This window comes from Lepidochelys olivacea (genome assembly GCF_965140295.1).
Source record: "Lepidochelys olivacea isolate rLepOli2 genome assembly, chromosome: 10".
NCBI classification, from domain to species: Eukaryota; Metazoa; Chordata; order Testudines; family Cheloniidae; genus Lepidochelys; species Lepidochelys olivacea.
The window spans coordinates 85,244,092-85,270,708 of NC_140420.1; the positions used below are offsets into that span (position 1 = coordinate 85,244,092).

General features: G+C 45.6%; 1 protein-coding gene across 2 annotated transcripts in view; it reads left to right on the top strand.

Annotated features, from left to right (window-relative positions):
- PPIP5K1 (diphosphoinositol pentakisphosphate kinase 1) overlaps positions 1-26,617 on the top strand; it is a 145,716-nt gene that overhangs the window by 57,693 nt on the left and 61,406 nt on the right. For both annotated transcript variants that reach the window (XM_084640955.1, XM_084640954.1), the window contains 6 exons: positions 14,351-14,478; positions 14,868-14,982; positions 16,812-16,919; positions 19,917-20,033; positions 20,629-20,793; positions 24,313-24,403. In XM_084640955.1, coding sequence (XP_084497081.1) covers positions 14,351-14,478; positions 14,868-14,982; positions 16,812-16,919; positions 19,917-20,033; positions 20,629-20,793; positions 24,313-24,403 — 724 coding nt within the window. The remainder of the gene's footprint in view (positions 1-14,350; positions 14,479-14,867; positions 14,983-16,811; positions 16,920-19,916; positions 20,034-20,628; positions 20,794-24,312; positions 24,404-26,617) is intronic.

The window sequence follows — 26,617 nt, forward strand, 5'->3', positions numbered from 1 at the left end:
GGGGTGGAGGTGCCAGCAGTGGAGGGGGATCTCAGAGGATCTCAGACTCAGAGGATATGATGAATCGCTCCACAAGGGGCTGCCAGTTGGCTTCAGAGTTTTTCTGCAGCTGTCACCACTTGGTTGGGCCTTTTAAGGTAAGCTGGGCTCAGCCTTCCCTGTGATGGAGCAGTTCCCCCAGCTGATCCTGACTGGCTGGGAATCAAGAGGTTCAAGTCAATTATCAGATCCAAGTGCAGAAGAGTTGGGTGACTCTCATCAGGGTTTGGATAGTTGCTGGAGGGAGAGTCCCTCCTGTGACTGACCCTGAAGGGAGAGGGCAGCAGGAGAGAAGGAGGCTCTTGTGGCAGGGATGGAAAGAGGCCATCACTCAGACAGCCTGGAAATAGACTTGGAATAAGGATCCAGCCTGGGGAGAATCTGATTTGGGAAAGGACTTTGGGATGAACTTGAAGGGGAAAGGAGTCCAGGAGAGCTGGCTGTATTTCAAGGAATCCCTGTTGAGGTTACAGGGACAAACCATCCCGATGAGTCGAAAGAATAGTAAATATGGCAGGCGACCAGCTTGGCTTAATGGTGAAATCCTAGCGGATCTTAAACATAAAAAAGAAGCTTACAAGAAGTGGAAGGTTGGACATATGACCAGGGAAGAGTATAAAAATATTGCTCGGGCATGTAGGAATGTTATCAGGAGGGCCAAATCGCACCTGGAGCTGCAGCTAGCCAGAGATGTCAAGAGTAACAAGAAGGGTTTCTTCAGGTATGTTGGCAACAAGAAGAAAGCCAAGGAATGTGTGGGCCCCTTACTGAATGAGGGAGGCAACCTAGTGACAGAGGATGTGGAAAAAGCTAATGTACTGAATGCTTTTTTTGCCTGTGTCTTCACTAACAAGGTCAGCTCCCAGACTGCTGCGCTGGGCATCACAAAATGCGGAAGAGATGGCCAGCCCTCTGTGGAGATAGAGGCGGTTAGGGACTATTTAGAAAAGCTGGACGTGCACAAGTCCATGGGGCCGGACGAGTTGCATCCGAGAGTGCTGAAGGAATTGGCGGCTGTGATTGCAGAGCCACTGGCCATTATCTTTGAAAACTCGTGGCGAACCGGGGAAGTCCCGGATGACTGGAAAAAGGCTAATGTAGTGCCAATCTTTAAAAAAGGGAAGAAGGAGGATCCTGGGAACTACAGGCCAGTCAGCCTCACCTCAGTCCCTGGAAAAATCATGGAGCAGGTCCTCAAAGAATCAATCCTGAAGCACTTGCATGAGAGGAAAGTGATCAGGAACAGCCAGCATGGATTCACCAAGGGAAGGTCATGCCTGACTAATCTAATCGCCTTTTATGATGAGATTACTGGTTCTGTGGATGAAGGGAAAGCAGTGGATGTATTGTTTCTTGACTTTAGCAAAGCTTTTGACACTGTCTCCCACAGTATTCTTGTCAGCAAGTTAAGGAAGTATGGGCTGGATGAATGCACTATAAGGTGGGTAGAAAGCTGGCTAGATTGTCGGGGTCAACGGGTAGTGATCAATGGCTCCATGTCTAGTTGGCAGCCAGTATCAAGTGGAGTGCCCCAAGGGTCGGTCCTGGGGCCGGTTTTATTCAGTATCTTCATAAATGATCTGGAGGATGGTGTGGATTGCACTCTCAGCAAATTTGCGGATGATACTAAACTGGGAGGAGTGTGGTAGATACGCTGGAGGGGAGGGATAGGATACAGAAGGACCTAGACCAATTGGAAGATTGGGCCAAAAGGAATCTGATGAGGTTCAATAAGGATAAGTGCAGGGTCCTGCACTTAGGACGGAAGAACCCAATGCACAGCTACAGACTAGGGACCGAATGGCTAGGCAGCGGTTCTGCGGAAAAGGCCTAGGGGCGACAGTGGACAAGAAGCTGGATATGAGTCAGCAGTGTGCCCTTGTTGCCAAGAAGGCCAATGTCATTTTGGGATGTATAAGTAGGGGCATAGCGAGCAGATCGAGGGACGTGATCGTTCCCCTCTATTCGACATTGGTGAGGCCTCATCTGGAGTACTGTGTCCAGTTTTGGGCCCCACACTTCAAGAAGGATGTGGATAAATTGGAGAGAGTCCAGCGAAGGGCAACGAAAATGATTAGGGGACTGGAACACATGAGTTATGAGGAGAGGCTGAGGGAGCTGGGATTGTTTAGCCTGCAGAAGAGAAGAATGAGGGGGGATTTGAATGCTGCTTTCAACTACCTGAAAGGGGGTTCCAAAGAGGATGGCTCTAGACTGTTCTCAATGGTAGCAGATGACAGAACGAGGAGTAATGGTCTCAAGTTGCAGTGGGGGAGGTTTAGATTGGATATTAGGAAAAACTTTTTCACTAAGAGGGTGGTGAAACACTGGAATGCGTTACCTAGGGAGGTGGTAGAATCTCCTTCCTTAGAGGTTTTTAAGGTCAGGCTTGACAAAGCCCTGGCTGGGATGATTTAACTGGGAATTGGTCCTGCTTTGAGCAGGGGGTTGGACTAGATGACCTTCTGGGGTCCCTTCCAACCTTGATATTCTATGATTCTATGATTCTATGAAGCCCTGAGGGTAGAAGCCAAATCTGCAGGGAGAAAGTCCAGAGGTCCGCACTGTGAGTGAGTGGGGCAGAAGGGTAGCCAAGGAGGGTTGGAAGACCCTGTTTTATGCTCTGATTAGAGTCTGCTTCTTGCCAGGGTCTCCCTGAGAGCAGGTGGACCTGTCGCAGGACTGTTAAGGCTAGGAGGGAGATGCCGTGCCACAGCAGGCCACACGGAGTTGCAGGGAAGATGCTCTGCTGCCTCAGCAACCCTGTTGCAAAGGTGAGAAGAGATGCTGGGAACTCTTCCCCTTGTGTAGGAAAGGATCCAGGGAGAAGAATGTGCTGTCAGTCCAATTTGGACCTACTGCTATTGGTGAGGGGCCATGAAACATACTTTGATATCCCCTGGATCTGGCAGCATAAATGTGCTAATGGCTGTTTGTCTCTGACCTCTCATAGGAGGGAATATGAGCAGACCATTGGTGTTTTCAGAGCTACTGACCTCAGATTTATCTGCTTAAAAACCAGGAAGTAAATGTTTCAATTCTGATTCTGGAGTGGCTCCAGCATGAAATACACAGCAATCCAGAGCATCCGCGCTAAGCATATCTAGATACCATAGAATTTTCAGCACTGTCTTTGTGTCTTTTGTAGCCCACGCATGGATCATAGAAACCCCTAAGGCCTCCCATTTTCTGCTTTACCAAACCCTTCTTGGAGCTGATGGAGTACACAAGGTCTGGTGGACAGTCAGGTCCAGAAATTGACAAGAGCTTCTGTAAAAAAGCTTTGATTCCTCCCATCAGAAATACACTGTATCAAGGTTTTTATTTGTAATATAAATAAAAACCTCAATACAATGATTCTTCCCATTTGGAATGCACAGGGTGTGTGTGCGGGGGGGGGGGGATATAAAAAGGAAAATCACTAAGCTTAAGGGTATGTGAGGTTTGCTTCTTGGTTGTAATACAAATAAAAGCTTGCCAGCTATCATACAGTGTTGGCAGTTGGAGTACCTGGCATGGGGCAAATGACTGTCTGACTGTATTAACACCCTGGAGGACATAGTACTTGTTATCAGGTTTCAAAAGCAGAGCTCATTTTTCCAGAGGTGTTGAAGAGGGACTCACCCTTCTGTTCAATAGTAGCATCAAAACTACAAGCATGATGAGACGGTCTTGAGAGATGGCCATTTTCAGATCTTAATCTATCTCACTGAACATAACCTCTGGAGTCCAGGAAGAGCTCTACCAATAAAACTGCATCTTACCTTTGCCCTTTCTTTGGCAGCAAGTGTTCCATTTAAATGCCTGGCTTTCATGATTATTTTTCATGAATGTCTGGGTGTCTTCATCTGTGTCCATACTTGACCTTCAGTAGAGCATGCAGATGATTTGTCTCTAGTATTTTATATAAACGGACACTTTCATCCACACTTAAGTTTGGCGGTGAAGCCTTGATATTTTCCAAACCTGCCAAACTTTCCTGCAGTGAATGGGTTTGTTACTTGTGCAATTACGTGATAACTTTAAGATCAGGCTATGTCTAAAGCCTCACCACAGCTGTTCATGCCTGTACCAAGGTCTCATCTACCAGAGGGAGATAAATTATTGACAGGCTCTTTGAGCAGAGTTTTTATTCAATACCACAAGTGCTCTTTTCAAAGTCTCTATCTTGATTTTTATCTGCTTTTCTGCAACTGGGGTAAATAGCAACTAATAGAGCTGGGCAAATAGTGGATTTTTCAGTTTGGTTCAGATCCCTTCTGAAAACAGATCTTGTCAAACTAACTTGATATCTTTTTTGGGGAGAGGGATGAGATTACGTGTTTGGTTGACAGAGGTAATAGTGTTGACATACTTCTATAAGGCATTTTATTTGGCACAGCATGACATTTTAATTAAATACTAAAACAATATAAAATTAACATATACATATAAAATGATGGGGTCTAAATTAGCTGTTACCACTCAAGAAAGAGATCTTGGAGTCACTGTGGATAGTTCTCTGAAAATATCCACTCAATGTGCAGCGGCAGTCAAAAAAGCGAACAGAATGTTGGGCATCATTAAGAAAGGGATTTGATGATAATACAGAAAATATCATATTGCCTCTATATAAATCCATGGTATGCTCACATCTTGAATACTGCATGCAAATGTGGTCGCCCCATCTCAAAAAAGATATATTGGAATTGGAAAAGGTTGAGAAAAGGGCAACAAAAATGATTAGGGGTATGGAACGGCTTCCATGTGAGGAGAGAGTAATAAGACTGGGACTTTTCAGCTTGGAAAAGAGACGACCAAAGGGGGATATGATTGAGGTCTAGAAAATCATGACTAGTGTGGAGAAAGTAAATAAGGACATGCTATTTACTCCTTCTCCTAACACAAGAACTAGGAGTCACCAAATGAAATTTAATAGGCAGCAGGTTTAAAACAAGCACAAGGAAGTATTTCTTCACACAACGCACAGTCAGCCTGTGGAACTCCTTGCTGGAGAATGTTGTGAAGGCCAAGACTATAACAGGGTTCAAAAAAGCACTAGATAAATTCACAGAGGATAGGTCCATCAATGACTATTTGCCAGGATGGGCAGGGATGGTGTCCCTAGCGTCTGTTTGCCAGAAGCTGGGAATGATCGAAGGGAATGAATCACTTGATTACCTGTCTGTTCATTGCCTCTGGGACAACTGGCATTGGCCACTGTCGGAAGACAGGATACTGGGCTAGATGGACCTTTGGTCTGACCCAGTATGGCTGTTCTTATGTTCTAACATTGCACACATTAAATGGATTAAAAACTGGCTAACTGATTAGGTCTCAAAACATGATTGTAAATGGTGAATCATCCTCAAATGGGAATGTTTCCAGTGGGGGTCCTGCAGGGATTGAATCTTGGCCCTATCCTATTTAACATTGTTATGAATGACTTGGAAGGAAAAAACATAAAATCATCTCCGATTAAAGTTTGCAGATGACCCAAAAATTGGCGGAGTGGTAAATAACGAAAAGGACAAGTCACTGTTCAGAGCAATCTGGATTGCTTGGTAAACTGGATGCAAGCAAACAACATGTGTTTTTAATATGGCTGAATGTCAGTGTATACATCTAGGAACAAAGAATATAGGCCATCCTTACAGGAGGAAGGGTTCCTCCTTACAGGAGGAAGGGAAGAAAGGTAAGCAGCAGGATACGGACCCTGGACTTCAGGAAAGCAGACTTCGACTCCCTCAGGGAACTGATGGGTAGGATCCCCTGGGGGACTAACATGAAGGGGAAAGGAGTCCAGGAGAGCTGGCTGTATTTCAAGGAATCCCTGTTGAGGTTACAGGGACAAACCATCCCAATGTGTCGAAAGAATAGTAAATATGGCAGGCGACCAGCTTGGCTTAACGGTGAAATCCTAGTGGATCTTAAGCATAAAAAAAGAAGCTTACAAGAAGTGGAAGGTTGGACATATGACCAGGGATGAGTATAAAAATATTGCTCGTGCATGTAGGAATGAAAATAGGAGGGCCAAATCGCACCTGGAGCTGCAGCTAGCGAGAGATGTTAAGAGTAACAAGAAGGGTTTCTTCAGATATGTTGGCAACAAGAAGAAAGCCAAGGAAAGTGTGGGCCCCTTACTGAATGAGGGAGGCAACCTAGTGACAGAGGATGTGGAAAAAGCTAATGTACTGAATGCTTTTTTTGCCTCTGTCTTCGCGAACAAGGTCAGCTCCCAGACTGCTGCACTGGGCATCACAACATGGGGAATAGATGGCCAGCCCTCTGTGGAGAAAGAGGTGGTTAGGGACTATTTAGAAAAGCTGGACGTGCACAAGTCCATGGGGCCGGACGAGTTGCATCCGAGAGTGCTGAAGGAATTGGCGGCTGTGATTGCAGAGCCACTGGCCATTATCTTTGAAAACTCGTGGCGAACCGGGGAAGTCCCGGATGACTGGAAAAAGGCTAATGTAGTGCCAATCTTTAAAAAAGGGAAGAAGGAGGATCCTGGGAACTACAGGCCAGTCAGCCTCACCTCAGTCCCTGGAAAAATCATGGAGCAGGTCCTCAAAGAATCAATCCTGAAGCACTTACATGAGAGGAAAGTGATCAGGAACAGTCAGCATGGATTCACCAAGGGAAGGTCATGCCTGACTAATCGCCTTCTATGATGAGATTACTGGATCTGTGGATGAAGGGAAAGCAGTGGACGTATTGTATCTTGACTTTAGCAAAGCTTTTGACACTGTCTCCCACAGTATTCTTGTCAGCAAGTTAAAGAAGTACGGGCTGGATGAATGCACTATAAGGTGGGTAGAAAGCTGGCTAGATTGTCAGGCTCAACGGGTAGTGATCAATGGCTCCATGTCTAGCTGGCAGCTGGTGTCAAGTGGAGTGCCCCAGGGGTCGGTCCTGGGGCCGGTTTTGTTCAATATCTTCATAAATGATCTGGAGGATGGTGTGGATTGCACTCTCAGCAAATTTGCGGATGATACTAAACTGGGAGGAGTGGTAGATACGCTGGAGGGCAGGGATAGGATACAGAGGGACCTAGACAAATTGGAGGATTGGGCCAAAAGAAATCTGATGAGGTTCAATAAGGATAAGTGCAGGGTCCTGCACTTAGGACGGAAGAACCCAATGCACAGCTACAGACTAGGGACCGAATGGCTAGGCAGCGGTTCTGCGGAAAAGAACCTAGGGGTGACAGTGGACGAGAAGCTGGATATGAGTCAGCAGTGTGCCCTTGTTGCCAAGAAGGCCAATGGCATTTTGGGATGTATAAGTAGGGGCATAGCGAGCAGATCGAGGGACGTGATCGTCCCCCTCTATTCGACATTGGTGAGGCCTCATCTGGAGTACTGTGTCCAGTTTTGGGCCCCACACTACAAGAAGGATTTGGATAAATTGGAGAGAGTCCAGCGAAGGGCAACAAAAATGATTAGGGGTCTGGAACACATGACTTATGAGGAGAGGCTGAGGGAACTGGGATTGTTTAGTCTGTGGAAGAGAAGAATGAGGCGGGATTTGATAGTTGCTTTCAACTACCTGAGAGGTGGTTCCAGAGAGGATGGTTCTAGACTATTCTCAGTGGTGGAAGAGGACAGGACAAGGAGTAATGGACTCAAGTTGCAGTGGGGGAGGTTTAGGTTGGATATTAGGAAAAACTTTTTCACTAGGAGGGTGGTGAAACACTGGAATGTGTTGCCTAGGGAGGTGGTGGAATCTCCTTCCTTAGAAGTTTTTAAGATCAGGCTTGAGAAAGCCCTGGCTGGGATGATTTAATTGGGGATGGGTCCTGCTTTTGAGCTGGGGGTTGGACTAGATGACCTCCTGAGGTCCCTTCCAACCCTGATATTCTATGATTCTATCTTGGGAATCAGTGACTCTGGAAAAAAAAATATGGGGGTTGTGGTGAATAAACAGCTGAACATGAATCATAGGACTGTAAGCGACCTCGAGAGGTCATCTGGTCCAGTCCCTTGCCCTCATGGCAGGACTAAATATTACCTAGATCATTCCTGACAGGTGTTTGTCTGACTTGTTCTTAAATCTCCAATGATGGAGATTCCACAACCTCCCCAGGCAATTTATTCCAGTGCTTAACCACCCTAACAGTTAGGAAGTTTTTCCTAATGTCCAACCTAACCCTCTCTTGCTGCAATTTAAGCCCATTGCTTCTTGTCCTGTCTTCAGAGGTTAAAGAGAACAGTTTTTTCTCCCTCCTTCTTGTAACAACCTTTTACATACTTGAAAACTGTTGTCATGTCCCCTCTCAGTCCTCTCTTCTCCAGACTAAACAAACCCAATTTTTTCAATCTTCCCTCATAAGTCATGTTTTTTAGACCTTTTATCATTTTTGGCGCTCTTCTCAGGATTCTCTCCAAATTGTCTACATCTTTTCTGAAATGTGGCACCCAGAACTAGACACAATACTCCAGTTGAGGCCTAATTGGCGCAGAGTGGAACGGAAGAATGACTTCTTGTGCCTTGCTTACAGCACTCCTGCTAATACATCCCAGAATGATGTTCACTTTTTTGCAACCATGTTACACTGTTGACTCATATTTAGCTTGTGGTTCACTTTTACTCCCAGATCCCTTTCTGCAGTACACCTTCCTAGGCAGTCATTTCCCATTCTGTATGTGTGCAACTGATTGTTCCTTCCTAAATGGAGTACTTTGCATTTGTCCTTACTGAATTTCAACCTATTTACTTCAGACCCATTCTCCAGTTTGTCCAGATCATTTTGAATTTTAATCCTATCCTTCAAAGCACTTGCAACCCCTCCCAGCTTGGTATCATCCGCAGACTTTATAAGTGCACTCTCTATGCCATTATCTAAATCATTGATAAAGATATTGAACAGAATTGGACCCAGAACTGATCCCTGCAGAACCCCATTCATTTTGCCCTTCCAGCATGACTGTGAACCACAGATAACTACTCTGTGGGAACGGTTTTCCAACCAGTTTTGCACCCACCTTATAGTAGCTCCATCTAGGTTGCATTTCCCTAGTTTGTTTATGAGAGGTCATGCAAGACAGTATCAAAAGCTTTACTAAAGTCAAGATATAACACGTTTACCGCTTCTTCCCCCCCCCCCCCCCCAAAGTCTCTACCCTGTCAAGGAAAGCTATCAGGTTGGTTTGACACAATTTGTTCTTGACAAATCCATGCTGACTGTTACTTATCACCTTATTATTTTCTAGGTGTCTGCAAATTGATAGCTTAATTATTTGGTCCATTATCTTTCCGGGTACAGAAGTTAAGCTGACTGGTCTGTAATTCCCTGGGTTGTCCTTATTCCCCTTTTTATATATTGGTACTATATTTGCCCTTTTCCAGTCTTCTGGAATCTCTCCCGTCTTCCATGACTTTTGAAAGATAATCACTAATGGCTCAGATATCTCCTCAGTCAGCTCCTTGAGTATTCTAGGATGCATTTCATCAGGCCCTGGTGATTTGAAGACATCTAATTTGTCTAAGTAAGTTTTTAACTTTGTTCCCTGTTTTAGCCTCATCTGATCCTATCTCATTTTCACTGGTATTCACTATGTTAGACATCTAGTCACTGCCAGCCTTCTTGGTGAAAACCGAAACAAAGAAGTAATTAAGCGCCTCTGCCATTTCCACATTTTCTGTTATTGTTTTTCCCCCTCCATTGAGTAGCGGTCCTACCCTGTGCTTGGTCTTCCTCTTGCTTCTAATGTATTTGTAGAATGTTTTCTTGTTAACCTTTATATCACTAACTAGTTTGATCTTGTTTTGTGCCTTGGCCTCTCTAATTTTGTTCTTATCTACTTGTGTTATTTGTTTATATTCATCCTTTGTCATTTGACCTAGTTTTCACTTTTTGCAGGACTCTCTCTTGATTTTTAGATCATCGAAGATTTCATGATTACTTTCAAATTCTCAACCAGTTCCTCCCTACTTGTCAAAATCAAATCTAGACCAGCCTCTCCCCAGTAGCTTTCTCCATCTTCTGAAATAAAAAATTGTCTCCAAGACGTTCCAAGAATTTATTGGATAATCTGTGCCCTGCTGGGCTGTTTTCCACAACAGGTGCTGAGTAGCTGAAGTCCCCCTTCGCCACCAAGCCCCGGGCTGTGGAGGGTTTTGTTATTTGTTTAAAAAGCTGCCTCCTCTTCCTCCGGGGTAGGGGTCCGTAGTAGACCCCGGCCCTGACCTCAGCCTGGTTTTCACTCCTTTTATCCAGACCCAGCCACTTCTAACCAGCCTGCCTCCTAGTTCAACCTCAACCTCGGTTCCAGTGTAGACGTTTTTCATATATGCCCTGTGTGGCACCATGGCCAAAAGAGAAAGCGATCCTGGGATGCATAATCAAGGGAACGTTGAGTAGGAGTAGAGAGATTATTTTACCTATGTATTTGACAGTGGTGCGACCATTGCTGGAATGCTGCATCCAGTTCCGGTGCCCACAATTTAAGAAGGAAGTTGATCAATGGGAGAGGGTTCAGAAAAGTCATGAGAATGATTAAAGGGTTAGAAAACCTGCCTTCTCGTGATAGACTTAAGAAGCTCCATCTATTTAGCTTAACAAAGAGAAGGATAAGGGATGTCTAAGTATCTACATGGGGAACAAATATTTAATAACGGGCGAATCAATCTAGCAGAGAAAGGTATAACATGATCCAGTGGCTGGAAACTGAAGCTAGACAAATTCAGACTGGGAATAAGGCATACATTTTTAACAGTGACGGTAATTAACAATTGGAACAATTTACCAAGGATCATGGAGGATTCTCCATCACTGACCATTTTTAAATCAAGATCGGATGTTTTTCTAAAGCTCTGCTCTCGGAATTATTGTGGGGAAGGTCTGTGGCCCGTGCTGTACAGGGGAGGTCAGACTAGATGATCACAATGGTCCTTTTAGGCTTGGAATCTGATTCTCCACATCAGGCAGAGGGGGGACTTGAACTGGGGACTCCTTCATCCCAGTGGTAAGGGAAATCTCCTCCCTTCCCACTCCCCCAGGCCATCTGGAGAATCTAGTCCTTTACTTTTGTCAAAATGCCTAAAGTCGAAAAAAAAACCTTTGTCGGATTGATTTTAATATTACTAAAGCACTCTTCTTTGGTTCAGTCAAAACTAATTGGCTACCAAAACTATTGGGCACCCCCCCTCCCCAAAAACAAACAAACAAACCAACAACCCCAAAATAAAAACTACCTGCTTATCTTTTCCCACCCTGGAAAATGCACTTTGTCCATGGCTTTGACCAAAGGAGAAGCAAGAGCTAACATCAGTAACACAGATCTTTTCCTTTGCTAAGAGCAGGAACATCTCTGAATATTCTATTGACTTGGTGATCTTTCAGATATTGGTTACATTGGTACCTAGTTGCTGTCACTAGCCATGATTGAAACGTGACTATTCTGTTGCCCAGTATCCTGGGTCTTAAGATGACTAAGAAGTCTTGCTCCTTGAGGTGGGCATCTTCATTCAGGTCTGAATTTTCTCTGGTCAGCTGCTTGACTCTGGAATGCTGGAACACTTCTCATAAGGGTGATGCTGTGCTCTGGACAAGCCTGTTGAAAGGCAGGAGTTGCTGATCAATCACACCTCCTTTTCAGAGGTGTGGGGTTAAAAATTCCCAGATGAAAGGATGTGTCTGAGGGAGGTTGGGACCACCTCCCCTTGTATGCACTCAGAGCCATGCATGAAGGGAGGGGTGGGGTGGGGTGGGGAAAGAGTAAGTGGCTCCAGGGGACACTTCTCGCTCATATATTCTGGAAGCTTGCAGTGGAGGAGCCTCGATTGCACAAGTGTGGGTATTCAGAGGCTCATCTTGAAGAAATCTGGTTACATGTAAGAAGCCTTCACTATCTGTATAAGGATCTGGCCCTAAGAAGCCAGTTTCAGTGTCTGTCTGGTGGGTACCAGTGACATAAGGAAGGATAGGAGGCCAAATTTAGGCTGCTAGGGAAGAGATTAAGTGCAGGATTTCAATGGTAGCATTTTCTGAAATGATTCCAGTTCCACACACAAGGCTAGTTAGACAGGCAGAACGGCAGGGTCTCAATGCGTGGATGAGACAATGATGTAGGAAGGAAGGATTCAGGTTTATCTGGAACTGTTGGGAAAGGAGGAGCCTATACAGAAAGGATGGGATCCATCTTAACCAAAATGGAACCAGACTGCTGGCATGTAAAATTAAAAAGACCATAGAGGAGTTCTTAAACTAAAGTGTGGGGGAAGCTGACAGGTGCGGAGGAGCATGCGGTTCAGACAGAGATCTCCCATAGGGGAGGACCTATTAACGGGGATTCTCTACCCTAGTAAAGAGGAGAGTTTAGAAGTTGGTAAAGTAAAAGTAGGAATTGAAGAGAGACAGTCAAATGAGAGTCCCAATTTAATATCACATGAAGGCAGACAACTAAAAAGTGACAAACGTTTTAAGTGCTTGTATGCAAATCCTAGAAGTCTAAATACTAAGATGGGTGAACTTGAGAGCCTGGTATGATATGAATAGCCTCATTTAATGGAATCTCAGAAACATGGTGGAATGATGTCGGACACTGTAATACCAGGGTGCAAAATATATAGGAATGATAATATAGGTCATGCTGGTGGAGGAGTGGCACTATATTTGAAAGAAAGCATAGTCAAATATAGTAAAATTGTTAAATGAATAAACTGTACCGTATAATCTCTAGGGATAGAAATTCCATGCTTGAATAATAAGAGTGTAGCAGTAGGAACATAGTACCAACCACCTGACCAGGATGGTGACCGTAATTGTGAACTGCTTAGGGAGATTAGAGCGGCTATAAACATAGAAAACTCAGTAATAATGCATAGTTTCAACTATCCCCATATTGACTGGGTATATGTCACCTCAGGACAGGATGCAGAGATAACGTTTCTTGACACCTTTTAAATGACTGTTTCTTGGAGCAGCTAATCCTGGAACCCACAAGGCTGCTTTTGTAAAGGGAAATCATGCCTCCCCAATCTATTGGAATGCTTTGAGGGGGTCAAGAAGCATATGGGCAAGAGTGATTCAATGGATCTAGTGTAGCTGGACTTTCAGAAAGCCTTTGACAAGGTCCCTCACCAAAGGCTCTTGAGCAAAGTAAGCAGTGATGGGAGGAGAGGGAAGGTCCTGTCATGGATCAGTAACTGGTTAAAAGACAAAACACATGGTAGGAATAAATGGTCCGTTCTCAGAATGGAGAGAGGTAAATAGTGGTGTCTCCCAGGGGTCTGTAGTGGGACCGGTGGTGTTCAACATGATCATAAGTGATCTTGAAAAAGAAGTAAACACTGAGGTGGCAAAGTTTGCAGATGATACAAAATTATCCAAGATCAGTCCAAAGCAGTCTGTGAAGAGTTACAAAGGGATCTCACAAAACTGGGTGAGTGGCAAGAAAATGGCAGATGAAACTAAAAGTTGATAAATATAAAGCAATGCACATTGGAAAACATAATCCCAACTATATATACAAAATGATCTGGTCTAAATTAGCTATTACCACTCAAGAAAGAGATCTTGGAGTCCTTGTGGATGGTTCTCTGAACCATTTGCTCAATGTGGATTGGTAGTCATAAAAGCTAACAATATTAGGAACCATTAGGAAAGGGATAGGTATGACAAAAAATATCAATAATGCCAATATATAAAGCCATGGTATGCCCACACCTGGAATACTGTGTGTGGTTCTGGTCTCCACATCTCAGAAAAGATATATTGGAAATGGAAAAGGTACAGAAAAGGGCCACAAAAATGATTAAGGGTATGGAACACCTTCCACCTGAAGAGCGATTAACAAGACTGAACTATTCAGCTTGGAAAAGAGACAGTTAAGGGTGGGTATTATAGAGGTCTTTAAAATCGTGAAAGGTGTGGAGAAAGTGAATAAGGAAGTGTTATTTACCCCTTTACATAACACACGAAGCAGGGGTCACCCAATGAAATTAATAGGCGGCAGGTTTCAAATAAACATTCACACAACGCACAGCCAACCCGTGGAACTCGTTGCCAGGGGATGTTGTGAAGGCCAAAAGTATAAATGGGTTAAAAAAAGATCAGAGAAGTTCATGGAGGATACTCTATCAGCGGCTATCAGCCAAGATGGTCAGGGCTGCAACCCCATGCTCTGGGTGTCCCTAGGCCTCTGACTGCCAGATGCTGGGGCTAGATGACAGGGAATGGATCACTTGATGAATACCTGTACTGTTCATTCCCTCTGAAACTCCTGGCATTGGCTGCTGTCTGAAGACAGGATCCTGGGCTAGATGGACCACTGGTCTGACCCAGTATGGTGGTTCTTATGTTCTTTTCTTTTTGTTACTACTGCAGGAATATGGGATTAATAAGGAGGAGAAGCTGGAGATTGCTATTGGCTTCTGTCTTCCTCTCATCAAGAAGATCCAGTTGGACCTGCAAAGAACCCATGAGGATGAGTCTGTCAACAAGCTGCACCCTTTGTAAGGACCTTGCTGCATGCTGGCACTGGTCGGGGACACACTGTGCCCTGAGAAGGCCATGCCATACGTTGACCTAGATGGACCAACCAGTGATGTTAAATTAAGGCAGTAGTGCATCGTTGCAGGGAGAGGGAGTGTTGCTGCCTTTATCAGAATGTGCAGAGGGGAGCAGGTGTTTGGTTGGGGAGAGGACTACACTATTCCTACAGGCCTGTTCCTTAGGATGCTGTGTAACAGGCCACTTGCTCCTCGCATCTTGCTCTGCCTCTGCTACCGTGAAACGTGGGTGTATTTATCTCTGCAGAATTATTTCACTCTGTTAGGCATGCATGTTTGAGAGAGTCTGTATGAACTACTTTGTGAATAACACTGGGGCTGATTTGGTTTAGGTACTCAAGAGGAGTCCTGTCCCCAGGTCGCCATGTACGGACACGGTTATACTTTACCAGCGAGAGCCATGTACATTCCCTGCTCAGCATCTTCCGCTATGGGGGGCTCTTGGATGTAAGTGTGCCAGCAGTACCACAGGGTAAACCTCCCCCTTTCTTCATCAGCCCTGTCTAGGGTGAACAGTGTGTGGCTGCAGATTACCCCTTCTAGCTAACTCCCCACCAATGACTCATACCACTGGCTTCTGACCAGCACTACCTCCGCTTTGTGACTGCCTAGGAAGGAGTCCTGCAGAAAGGGATCCGGGAGTCGGTGGATTACAAGCTAAATAGAAGTCAACAGAGTAACGCTGTTGCAAAAAAAAGCAAACATTCTGGGATATATTAGCAGGAGTGTTGTAAGCAAGACAAAAGAAGTAATTCTTCCGCTCTACTCCACGCTGATTAGGCCTCAACAGGAGAATTATGTCTAGTTCTGGGCGCCACATTTCAGGAAAGATGTGGACAAATTAGAGAAAGTCCAGAGAAGAGCAACAAAAATGATGCAAGGTCTAGAAAACATGACCTTTGAGGGAAGATTGAAAAAATTGGGTTTGTTTAGTCTGGAGAAGAGAAGACTAAGGAGAAGCATGAGTTTTCAAGTATATAAAAGGTTGTTACAAGGAGAAGGGAGAAAAATTGTTCTCCTTAACTTTTGAGGATAGGACCAGAAGCAATGGGCTTAAATTGCAGCAAGGGAGAGTTAGGTTGGATGTTAGGAAAAACTTCCTAACTGTCAGGGTGGTTAATCACTGGAATAAATTGCCCAGGGAGGTTGTGGAATCTTCGTCATTGGAGATTTTTAAGAACAGGTTAGACAAACACCTGTCAGGGATGGTCTAAATGATATTTAGTCCTGCCTTGAGTGCAGGGGACTGGACTAGATAACCACTCCAGGTCCCTTCCAGTCCTATGGTTCTGTGTATGAGTGGGTCCCTTCAGTGAGAAGGAGATGGAAGAGCTTGGCATTTGGAGACGGAGCCCTGTCTCTCCTTTGATAAGAGTAGAGCCTAGAATTTCACATCACCACAGAGCTTGAATCAGAGAAATCTTTCCCCGAGCCTCGATGGTTGGTTGGTTAGGTTGGCTCTACACACACACTCCCTGTGGGTATTAGAAGGGCTAAGAAATGCATTGCCTCACAAACAGCTAATTGTGTTCTTTGGTTCGCTTGGTCTCCTATCCTGCTATTCCTAGGAGGTTTGCATGTGTTGGGGCTTGTTTAGCAGGTTCAGGTTCATGTGCCTGTGGCAGCTCTCTGTATCTGAGGAAAGTGGCCAGAAGTGACTTTATCTAACTTCCTGGTCAATGTGCAGAGTGTTTTTCTTCCACTCCCCGTCCCCTGTGGTGTCAGGGGATACTGTACTGTGGGGCATGCTACCTTGGGGGCATGGCTGTGCCCTGGTGAGAGCTCGGGGGACACCATGCTGCCCTTCCCATCTTGCAAATGGCATGTCCAAAGTGTTCTCCAGTTTTTCCATTCATCAAACCCTTTTGTAAGAGCAACCCTCCTTCCTTTCCATTCTTCCCCCTCCATTTTCTTACTGCTTCTTGCAAATATTTCATTCTGCAGACCACCATTTGAGAACCAGCATGTTAGGGAAGCTGTTATTGGTTATGCTCCATTTCTCAGCATGACATTAGTGGGTAGCCTGCTGCTGGATGTGCTAAAATCTGAACACTGGCTGTAGCTGTAATCTGAGTGTCCCTTCCTGCAATCATTTCTTTCTGTAAACTCCTCTCCCCCCGTGTGAGGTTCTGTCTGCAGATTAGCTGAGTGAGGTGTTTCTGTGCTGACAGGGACGTTACACTGTGGAGAGGAAACCCTCTCAGACCCATTTCACTTAGTGCTGCAAGTTGTCTGCCATTGCTTATCCCATGCGACTGTTTGTGTGTATGTATCAGGAGTCCAAGGACCAGCAGTGGAAGAGAGCCATGGACTATTTGAGTGCTATCTCAGAACTGAACTACATGACCCAGATTGTTATCATGCTGTACGAGGACAACAACAAGGTGAGGGATCTAGAACTAGAATAAAATCTTTCCTCCTGTGATGTGAGACAGTGGCCACCAGGATCCAGCACTCTGTCTTTGCCCAGGTGGCAAGGTACTGGTATTGGTGGGCCTCCTGTCATACCAGGCAGTGAGCCCCCAAAACTGATTGCACATTTTCTTTCTGAAATGTGAGACGGGGAGTCTCCTGGGCTGAAGAGCCTCCCAAAACACAAGTTTCTAGGGCCAACAGTTTCCATCTGGCGAAGAATCTGTAGACCAGAATCCTTCATTCAGTTAAGGGGATTTTGAATTGGTATTTAAAAATAACCTGCTGCTGAGCAGCCGTTTCCAGTCACAGCGTTAATCTAGGACTAGCTGAATCTATGATCAGACACCTCTGCTGTCAGCTCCCGTTGGCTGGGAACATCCCAGAGGTGCTGGAGGCCAGACATAACAGCCTTTTGTTAGTGGTGGTCTTTGACCACTGGGGAAAAAGAGAGAATACCCCCCCTCTTCTCCCAGTGCATTGTTAGAAGAGACCGCATCATCTGTAAGTGGTTGGAGCAGAGCACTTGGAGTCAGATCTGTTGTAATAGGTTGGCTGTGCTCTTCCACTGACCCACAGTGTTATCAGGTGTTGGAACTCTGTAGGGAAAGGTTAACTGAGCCCTTCTGACTCATTGTGGCAGCTACCACTCGTTAACCCACCCTTGATTTAGGGGGAGTGAGTGTGGCGCTCTGGTTATTGGAATGTAGGGGCTGAGCTCTCCTAGGGGAGAATAGCCCAGCTATGGCATTTGTGGCTAATATTGTGTTAACTTATTGATAAAGATAAATTAATCACTGAGCTAAAAAGTAGTGGTTGCCAAGGTGTAAGTGAACATGACCTAATTACATTTGTTATCTGTAAACAGAATATTGTTCTAACCAGTAATATATTTACTTGGCACTTTGAAAGGGCCAATTTCCCAAGCTGAAAACAATTTTGCTTAAAATTATGATTAAAAGTGATTTAGTAGGAAAAACTTCAAACAACATGAATGATAATTGGAAGTTGTTTAAAAATTCTTTTAGTAGATGCCCAAAAAAATCAAAATTCCCCAATCACAGAAAAACTTATCCTGATTAAAAAAGGAAAGAGAAAAGAGCACTATGGAATTGCACGCACAAATGGAAAAAGGGGTGGTTGATAGCAATGACTTAAATGATGGGTTTGAGGCAGGAATCACTGGATGAAATTCTGTGGTTTGCATTATGCAGAAGGTCAGACAGGTGATCATAATGGTCCCTTCTGGCCTTAAAATCTATTAAATTACCAGTCTTTAAGAAAGGGATAGATAATAAGACAGAAAATATCATGTTGCCTCTATATAAATCCATGGTACGCCCACATCTTGAATACTGCATGCAGATGTGGTTGCCCCTTCTCAAAAAAGTTATATTGGAATTGGAAAAGATTGAGAAAAGGGCAACAAAAATTATTAGTTTCAGAGTATCAGCCGTGTTAGTCTGTATCCGTAAAAAGAAAAGGAGTACTTGTGGCACCTTAGAGACTAACAAATTTATTAGAGCATAAGCTTTCGTGAGCTAAGCATCTGATGAAGTGAGCTGTAGCTCACGAAAGCTTATGCTCTAATAAATTTGTTAGTCTCTAAGGTGCCACAAGTACTCCTTTTTAAAAAAATGATTGGTGGTATGGAACGGCTTCCGTATGAGGAGAGAGTAATAAGACTGGGACTTTTCGGCTTGGAAAAGTGGGGATATGATTGAGGTCTCGAAAATCATGACTGGTATGGAGAAAGTAAATAAGGACATGCTATTTACTCCTTCTCATAACACAAGAACAAGGAGTCACCAAATGAAAGTAATAGGCAGCAGGTTTAAAACAAGCACAAGGAAATATTTTTTCATACAACACACAGTCAACCCGTGGAACTCCTTGCTGGAGAATGTTGTGAAGGCCAAGACTATAACAGGGTTCAAAAAAGAACTAGATAAATTCATGCAGGATAGATCCATCAGTGGCTATTAGCCAGAATGGACAGGGATGGTGTCCCTAGCGTCTGTTTGCCAGAAGCTGGTAATGGGTGACGGGATGGATCACTTGAAGATTACCTGTTCTGTTCATTCCCTCTGTGGCACCTGGCACTGGCCATTGTCGGAAGACTGGATACTGGGCTAGATGGATCTTTGGTCTGACAGTATGGCTGTTATTTTTTCGTCGTGAAATGCGAACAATTGATACGGGATGCCAGAGGAATCAATGCCAAAAATCTATAGCCAATAGGATTCAGAGGACAATAACAGAATTTTTTAAACATCCAGGAAAAAAGTTCTAGCAATGGTGTAAGTCTGCACTAGATAGAGATGATAAAATTGCCAGTAATGATGCAGAAAAGACAGAAGTATTCAATAAATATCTTTGTTCACTATTTGAAAAAAAGAGCCAATGGCTGGAAGCTGAAAGTTGACAAATACAAACTAGAGTATAAGGTGGGAAGTTTTTAACAATCAGGGTAATTAACCCTTGAAACAACTTGCCCAGTGATGTAGTGGATTCTCCTTCAAGGGGGGGGGGTCTTCAGATCAAGATGAGGTGTGTCTTTCTCAAAGATCTGCTGTAGCCCAGCCAGGAGGCATCCTGGGTGAGGTTCCTTAGCCTGTGTTGTCCTAGAAGTCATAATCTATAAAACCAAGTCCAGGAAGGTATAAGACTTGCTCTCCCCAGTGTGGTCCGTTTTGAAGGGAGGGCAGGTACTGTGTGTCTGGGTATGTTTGCATAGCCCAGTCCTGATTGGGTCCCCCAGGCGCTACTGTGATAACCGTAATACTGAGCTCTGTGCTGCTGGGTGAGACATAAAGCCCAGGTTAGCGTGTCTGTGCTTGTCTCATTGCTTCTGCATTTCCGCCTAAGCGGTGTGCTTGGGGTGTGTGCTATTTTGGCATGGAGGAGAGAGGGCAGAGGGCCAGTACCACAGCCCACACTGAAGTTGGGGCTGATTTTTGTGTTCTCAGGACCCATCTTCAGAGGAGCGTTTTCACGTGGAGCTTCATTTCAGCCCAGGTGTGAAGGGATGTGAGGAAGATGGAAGTGCCCCTACAGGGTTTGGCTTTCGGCCTGCATCAGCAGAAGTGAGTCTGCAGTCGCTGTGCCCTGTTTGAAGGGCCTGTCTGTGTCACTGAGGCACAGGCCTGGTGGGAGATGGTGTGGAGCACAGCAACTGCACTGCCCCTGTGGGGAAAGCAGTGCGGTAATGAAAGAGAGGTGAAGCCACAGGCCCACCTCTTCCCCATCCTTAGAAGAGAGGCTGGGACCCAAGTGTGCTCAGGAGAGCCTTTGTGATCCAGGGGAAGCAGGCTCTGGTGTGCTCACAGCAGGGCCAGGCACAGTCTGACCCAGAATCCTTCATCACACCCTGACAAGCACATACCTAGCAGCTCCCCTGCATTCTGCGGTGCCTCCGCCAGCCAGCAGTGGCCATGTCTCGGGCCCACTCTTGCAGTAGCGTATCTGGCAGTTGAGGGTTGTTTGCGGGTTGAGTTTCCTGGCTGGCTGGGTACTTTGTCTCCGGTGTCAAGGCTGTGTGTGGGGAGATGTAATCTCACTTCATTTTGTACAAGTGTCTGACTGGAATTCTGCTGGGCCTGTTTTTTCCTCTGAGTAAATCCCACCTGGGCCTGCATTGCTAGTTGTGTTAGTAACGCTGCTAGTGTGTCCTTCATGCAGAATGATGACAAGAAGCCAAACCAGGGCAGCATGGAGGATCTCTCCAAAGTGAAGAGCGTTGATGGGACAGACCAAGCACAAGAAAGGTCATCCCAGCCCTCTGAGCCAGTCTGCATTCCGCGGAGATCGCCCTTGATCCGCAACCGGAAAACTGGATCCATGGAGGTAATGGGGCGGGTGTAGTTTCAATTGCTCTGATCTAGTCCTCTTGCCCAGACTTGGCATCTCAGTTTTACCGTTGCAGAAAAGCTCCATTTTCTGGGACTCCCCTTTTAGCAGCACACCAGGGTCTGAGTTACTGCTGTGAAAGGAGTTAGGGCAGTGGTCACCAACCAGTCGATCGCAATCGAGTGGTTGATCCTAGAGGATCTCCCAGTCGATCACAATCTCCAGCGGAGCAGTGTGACTGTTGCTAAGGCAGACTCCCTGCCTACCCCGACCCTACGCCGCTCCCAGAAGCGGCCAGCGCAGCCCTGCAGCCACGGGGACAGGGGTCTCCCTCCATACACTACTCCTATCTTCAAGCACTGCCCTCGCATCTCCCATTGGCCAGAAGAGCTGTCGGGGCGGTGCTTGCAGAGAGAGGGAGCGCACGGAGCTATGTGTCCCCCACCCTCTCCAGGGGCCACAGGGTTGCGTCGCTCCCTTCTGGGAGCGGTGTGGAGCTGGGGTAGGCAGGGAGGGGTTCGGAGTGCTGTGGGTTGGGGTGCTGGCTCTGGGAGGGGGCTCAGGGTGGGGCTTGGTGTGCAAGAAGGGGTTCAGGGTGAAGGAGCAGGTATGGGGTGCTGGCTCCGGCACTTACCTCTGGCGGCTCCCAGTTGGCGGCGGGCACAGAAAGGCTAAGGCAGGCTCCCTGCCTACCCTGGCACCACACCGCTCCCTCCTAGAACTTGCACCCCCTTTGCATGCCCAGCCTGCACCCAAACTCCCTCCTAGAGCTTGCATCTCCTCCTACACTCCAACATTCTGCCCCAGCCTGGAGCCCCCTCATGCACCCAAACTCCCTTCTAGAGCTTGAACCCCTCACCCCCTCCTGTACACCAACCCCCTGCCCCAGGCTCAGCCCAGAGCCCACACCCCCTCCCGAACCCTAACCCCATCCCGGTGAAAGTGAGTGAGGGTGGGGGAGAGTAAGCAACCGAAACGGGGTGGGGGGATGGATGGAGTGCGTGGGGCGGGGGTTTGGGGAAGGGTTAGGGCCTCGGAGAAGGGGTGGGGTAGATTCTGGGTTGCCCTTAGATTCAAAAAGTGATCTTGGGCATAAAAAGGTTGGAGGTCACTGAGTTAAGGGAATAATGTGTCCGATGGGAAAGCAGGTTTATTAAATGCAGAGTGGTTAGGTGGCTGACATACTGAACTCCTTAAAATACCTTCACGGAGGAGAAATGCAGGAAAAAGGTTTGGACAATTGGTGAGGAAAGACAATTGTGTGGAAATAACTATGGGTGAATTGCAGCGAAGGCACACTGGGGAAATGCTGAATAGGCACATCCGCTGCATTGTGGGGTATTAGCAAAACTATGTGTCAAAATAAATGTACTGTTGTCACTTCCAGGCTGCATTGTTTTAATTCATTTCTTCTTGGGTGTCTCATGAAGTTGAACTGGAAGGTGCCATGTTGCTGATCTGTCTCCTGTAGGATCATGGGAAGGGGTGGTGCCTGCTGTTTGTGATTTGTGTTGGGCAGTGGAGGTTTATTACAAAGTTCTTAATCTGCCATAGGGCCGATGTACTTATAGGCAGCTGAGCTGAGCTGGCCTTACTCCCTGTCCTCAGGCTCAGTCTGGATGGGCTGTCTCAGTGGTGGGGACTTAGCTCACAGGTATCCAAATGCCCTTCAAGCTGCTTTCAGCACTGTGTGTCCTCCCTTCTGGGATTAGTCACTCGCCTTGATTCCAGCTGTTTTCTTGGAGGTGGGGGAAGGGATATTTGTGGCTGAGGGATCTGTGGCTGTCTTGGACCTTCCTTATTATAGTCAGCCATGAAATCACAGATGCCTTTTTGGTGATTGGCACACAATAAATTAACCATGGTCTGGGAAGGATCCTAGGGTGATTCAACGGATCTGATGTACTTGGATTTTCAGAAAGACTTTGACAAGGTCCCTCACCAAAGGCTCTTAGGCAGAGTAAGCAGTCAAGGTATAAGAGGGAAGGTGCTTTCATGGATTAGTAACTGGTTAAAAGATAGGAAACAAAAGGTAGGAATAAATGGTCTGTTTTTACAATGGAGAGAGGTAAATAGCAGGGTCCCCCAAGGATCTGTAGTGGAACCAGTGCTGCTCAACACATTCATACGTTATCTAGAAAAGGAGAGGAGCAGTGAGGTGGCAATATTTGCAGGTGATAGAAAATTATTCAAGATAGGTAAGTTCAAAGCTGATTGTGAAGATTTGCAAAGGGATCTCACTAAACTGGATGACTGGGCAAGAAAATGGCAGATGAAATTCAGTGTTGGTAAATGCAAAGTAATGCACATTGTTTTGTATGTATAGTTGGAATTATGTTTTCCAATGGGGTCTAAATTAGCTGTTACCACTCAAGAAAGGTGTTTTTCTGAAAACACCTATTCAGTGTGCAGTGGCAGTCAAAGCTAACAAAGTCAGGAAACATTAGGAAAGAGATATATAATAAAACAGAAAATATCATAGTGGCATTATGTAAATCCATGGTATGCCCACACCTTGAATACTGCATGCAGTTCTGATTTCCCCGTCTCCAAAAATACATGTTAGAAATGGAAAAGTTACAGAGAAGAGCAACAAAAATGACTAAGAGTATGGAACAGCTTCCATGTGAGGAGAGATTTTAAAAAACTGGGGACCTGTTCAGTTTGGAAAAGACGACTAAGGGGAGTAGAATATGTTAGAAGTCGTGAATGGTGTGGAGAAAGTGAATTGGGAAGAGTTATTTACCTCTTCTCATAACACATTGTTGTCTGGTGAACCCTGGTTCTTAATAGGCAGCAGAGTAAATAAAATGAATTACTTCTTCACACAATGCACAGTCGATCTGTGGAACTCATTGCCAGGGGATGTTGTGAAGGCCAAAACTATAACTGGCTTCAAGAAAGAATTAGAGAAGGTCATGGAGGATAGGTCCATCAGTGGCTATAAGCCAAGATGGTCAGGGACATAAACCTGTACTCCGAGTGTCCCTAAACCTCCAACTGTCAGAAGCTGGGACTGGATGACAGGGGGTGGATCACTTGAAATTGCCCTGTTTTGTTCATTCCCTCTGAAGCATCTGGCACTGTCGGAGACCGAATACGGGGCTGGATGGACCCTTGGTCTGGCCCCGGCATGGCTGTTCTTATGTAGAAACAACTGCACTTGATGGTGTTGACATGAGTGTGTGTGCCCTAGAGGGGAAATGCTCAGTGATCAGAGCTGGAGCATGGGAGTTGGGACTCCTTGAGTTCTGTTCTCAGCTTTGTGCCGAGTTCCTTAGGGGAAGATTTCTAAAGGTGCAAAAGGCAGGTCAACGCTTAACTCCCTGTCACTGCCAGTGAGAATCAAGCACACCTTGGCTCTTTGTGCCTGTGAAATTGTCCCTTCCATGCAGTCTTTAAAATGAGACACATCCTCTCTGCCTCTTACTATCATTTGTGAAGTCCCTTGAGAGTGGTGGGTAGAGTAGCCAGGAATCCTTAATGGTGCAGTCAGCATTCCTCTTGTTTTTACAGGTGCTGTCAGAGTCCTCTTCCAAAACTGGAGGGTATCGTCTCTTCTCCTCCTACTCAAGACAATCTTCCGAAATGAAGCAAAGTGGCCTAGGTACGAGCCTGTACTCGACCTGTCCACCTGTACCTCTCTGTCTCTCTGTGTGTGCGTCTGTCCATCCCGCCACATGTACATCTGGCTCAAGTTCCATGTATGTCTGTGGATGTATTATGTCCTCTTATGTAATGTTACAGCGTACAATAAGTTTCCTGTACGTTCTCTATCTCTTTCATTCCTCAGCCCCTCATACAGCCAAGGTTCTTACTGCTGAAAGTGAACACGTTACTTTTTGTAGCAGATGCATAATTGCAGAGCAGGTTTTTGCTCCCATGGCAACATATTTCATGGTGCACTATTTTATCATCAGCAGAGGGAGGGAAAGTTACTAGCCAAAATCTGAGATCTGAAACTGGCATGCTTTTCTTATCACACCTGGGTTAATTTATTCATTTGCCAGGCTCTTCCCATAGATAAATTGTTATCTATAATCCCTTCTTCCTCGTGTTAAGATTTTTTGGCCTCATCAAGGAAATGGAGATCACTCACCAGCCGCTGTCTGTTCAGTGGTGACGACTCATAGCACCCATCACTGATCTGATTAGCTTTTCATAGCTAGAGTGCCAGTTGAAGCACTGGGGAAAAAACTTCTGGGCACTGTTTGCAAGTATTTTTAGCACAGATTCCCACTGTTGAGTATCTGTGGCCTGGGCACTGAAGTCAGATTGTGTTGGAGCTTTGTCGTGCTGCCTGGTGGAGCCAAACATTTGGTGCAAGGTTAAGAAAGCCATTACCGTGCTGTCCTGTCAGGCCAGAATTTGGATTTTGTTGCTCAGAGCCTCCTAATGCTCCCAGAACTCCTGTTGCAGAAGCAGAGTCAAATTCTCTATCCAGAGCCCAAATCTCTGCTGCTGACTGCCTGCAAAGTGGAACCTTGACAGATGCAGATAATGATGGTTTAGAAGGATAGCACATTTTTGTGGGAGATTGCAAACTATCCATAAAACAGCTTCGTGCAAGGTGTTCACTCTGGACAACACAGAAAGAGACTGTTCCAGCACCTGGTTCTGTCTTTGCAGTCCTGGATAATTTCCTATATCTAAAAGTCTGGCAGTCCAAAGGGAAAGTACATGAGCATGTGCACTTCGTTGCTTTTATTTGTGTTGTATGAAGAAGTCCCAAAGGGTTTTGTCAAAAGAAAATTCTGCTTTTTTTGTTCTTTAACATTATAAGTTCAGTTCTTGTCTCCTTGGAAGACTCTATGGCCACTGTAGAACTAGTGCAACTATAGTATTGCAAGAAAGCGAAACCTGAGCAATTGAGAGGGAAAGGGAATTTTCACCACACTTTAAAATTCTGGGTTTTGTTTAGCAGTCATTGAGCTCCAAAGTCTAAGGCTATGTCTACACTGAGATCATAGGCCCGCAGCTAGCCTAGGTCAGCTGACTTGAGCTCACGGGCCACAGGCTGGGGAGCTATAAAATTGCAGTGTGGACGTTCAGGCTTGGCCTGGAGCCTGGACTCTGAGACCCCATGAGAGGGGAGAGTCTTAGAGCCTGGGCTCCAGCCTGAGCCCAAATGTTTACACTGCAGTTTTCACCCCTGCAGCCTGAGCCCTGCGAGCCGAGTCAACTGACTGGGCTTTGAGACTTGGTGCTGTGGGTTTGTATCTCTGTGTAAACGTACCCTAGAATGTTTAGGAGAAAGGATGTCTTTGTTAAAGAGGCAGATTTTTGAATCTTTAATTTAGGTGGAAGAGTTCACGTTTTAAGCTCCAAAAGTTATCCAGCAAAAGCAGGGTAGACCAGACTTGATATTCCTGATGTTTCTAAAGTTAAAAAAACTTCACAAGCTTCAGACCTTTCAGGTTGCCATTATACACCAGAAAGCGGCAAAGTAGGGGCAAACCAGTTTTCTTAAACATCTTTGCAGGTCACCTTTGAGGCATGGCCAAGGTCCTCCTAGCAACAACACTAGTTCAAGTCCCTGTTCTCTGAGTTTTAGACATCCTACAGCCAAGAGATTTCTAAAAGGCCCTGAGTCTTTCCTCCACATCTGTGCATGAACCCCCTCTTAGGATTTGAACTTAATTCTCACCCAGTTAACGGAATCTCCTTTTGAACCATTAGGTTAAGGTTGTTTTAATGTCGGTCCCTGAAGACTGAATCCTTGATAGTGGTAATATCAGCGGGGAGGGTTAGAGAGGTTCAGGCATTGATGGCTTGTCCTCTGTTTAGTACTCTATCAAGATCTGCTATCCCTGACTATGTG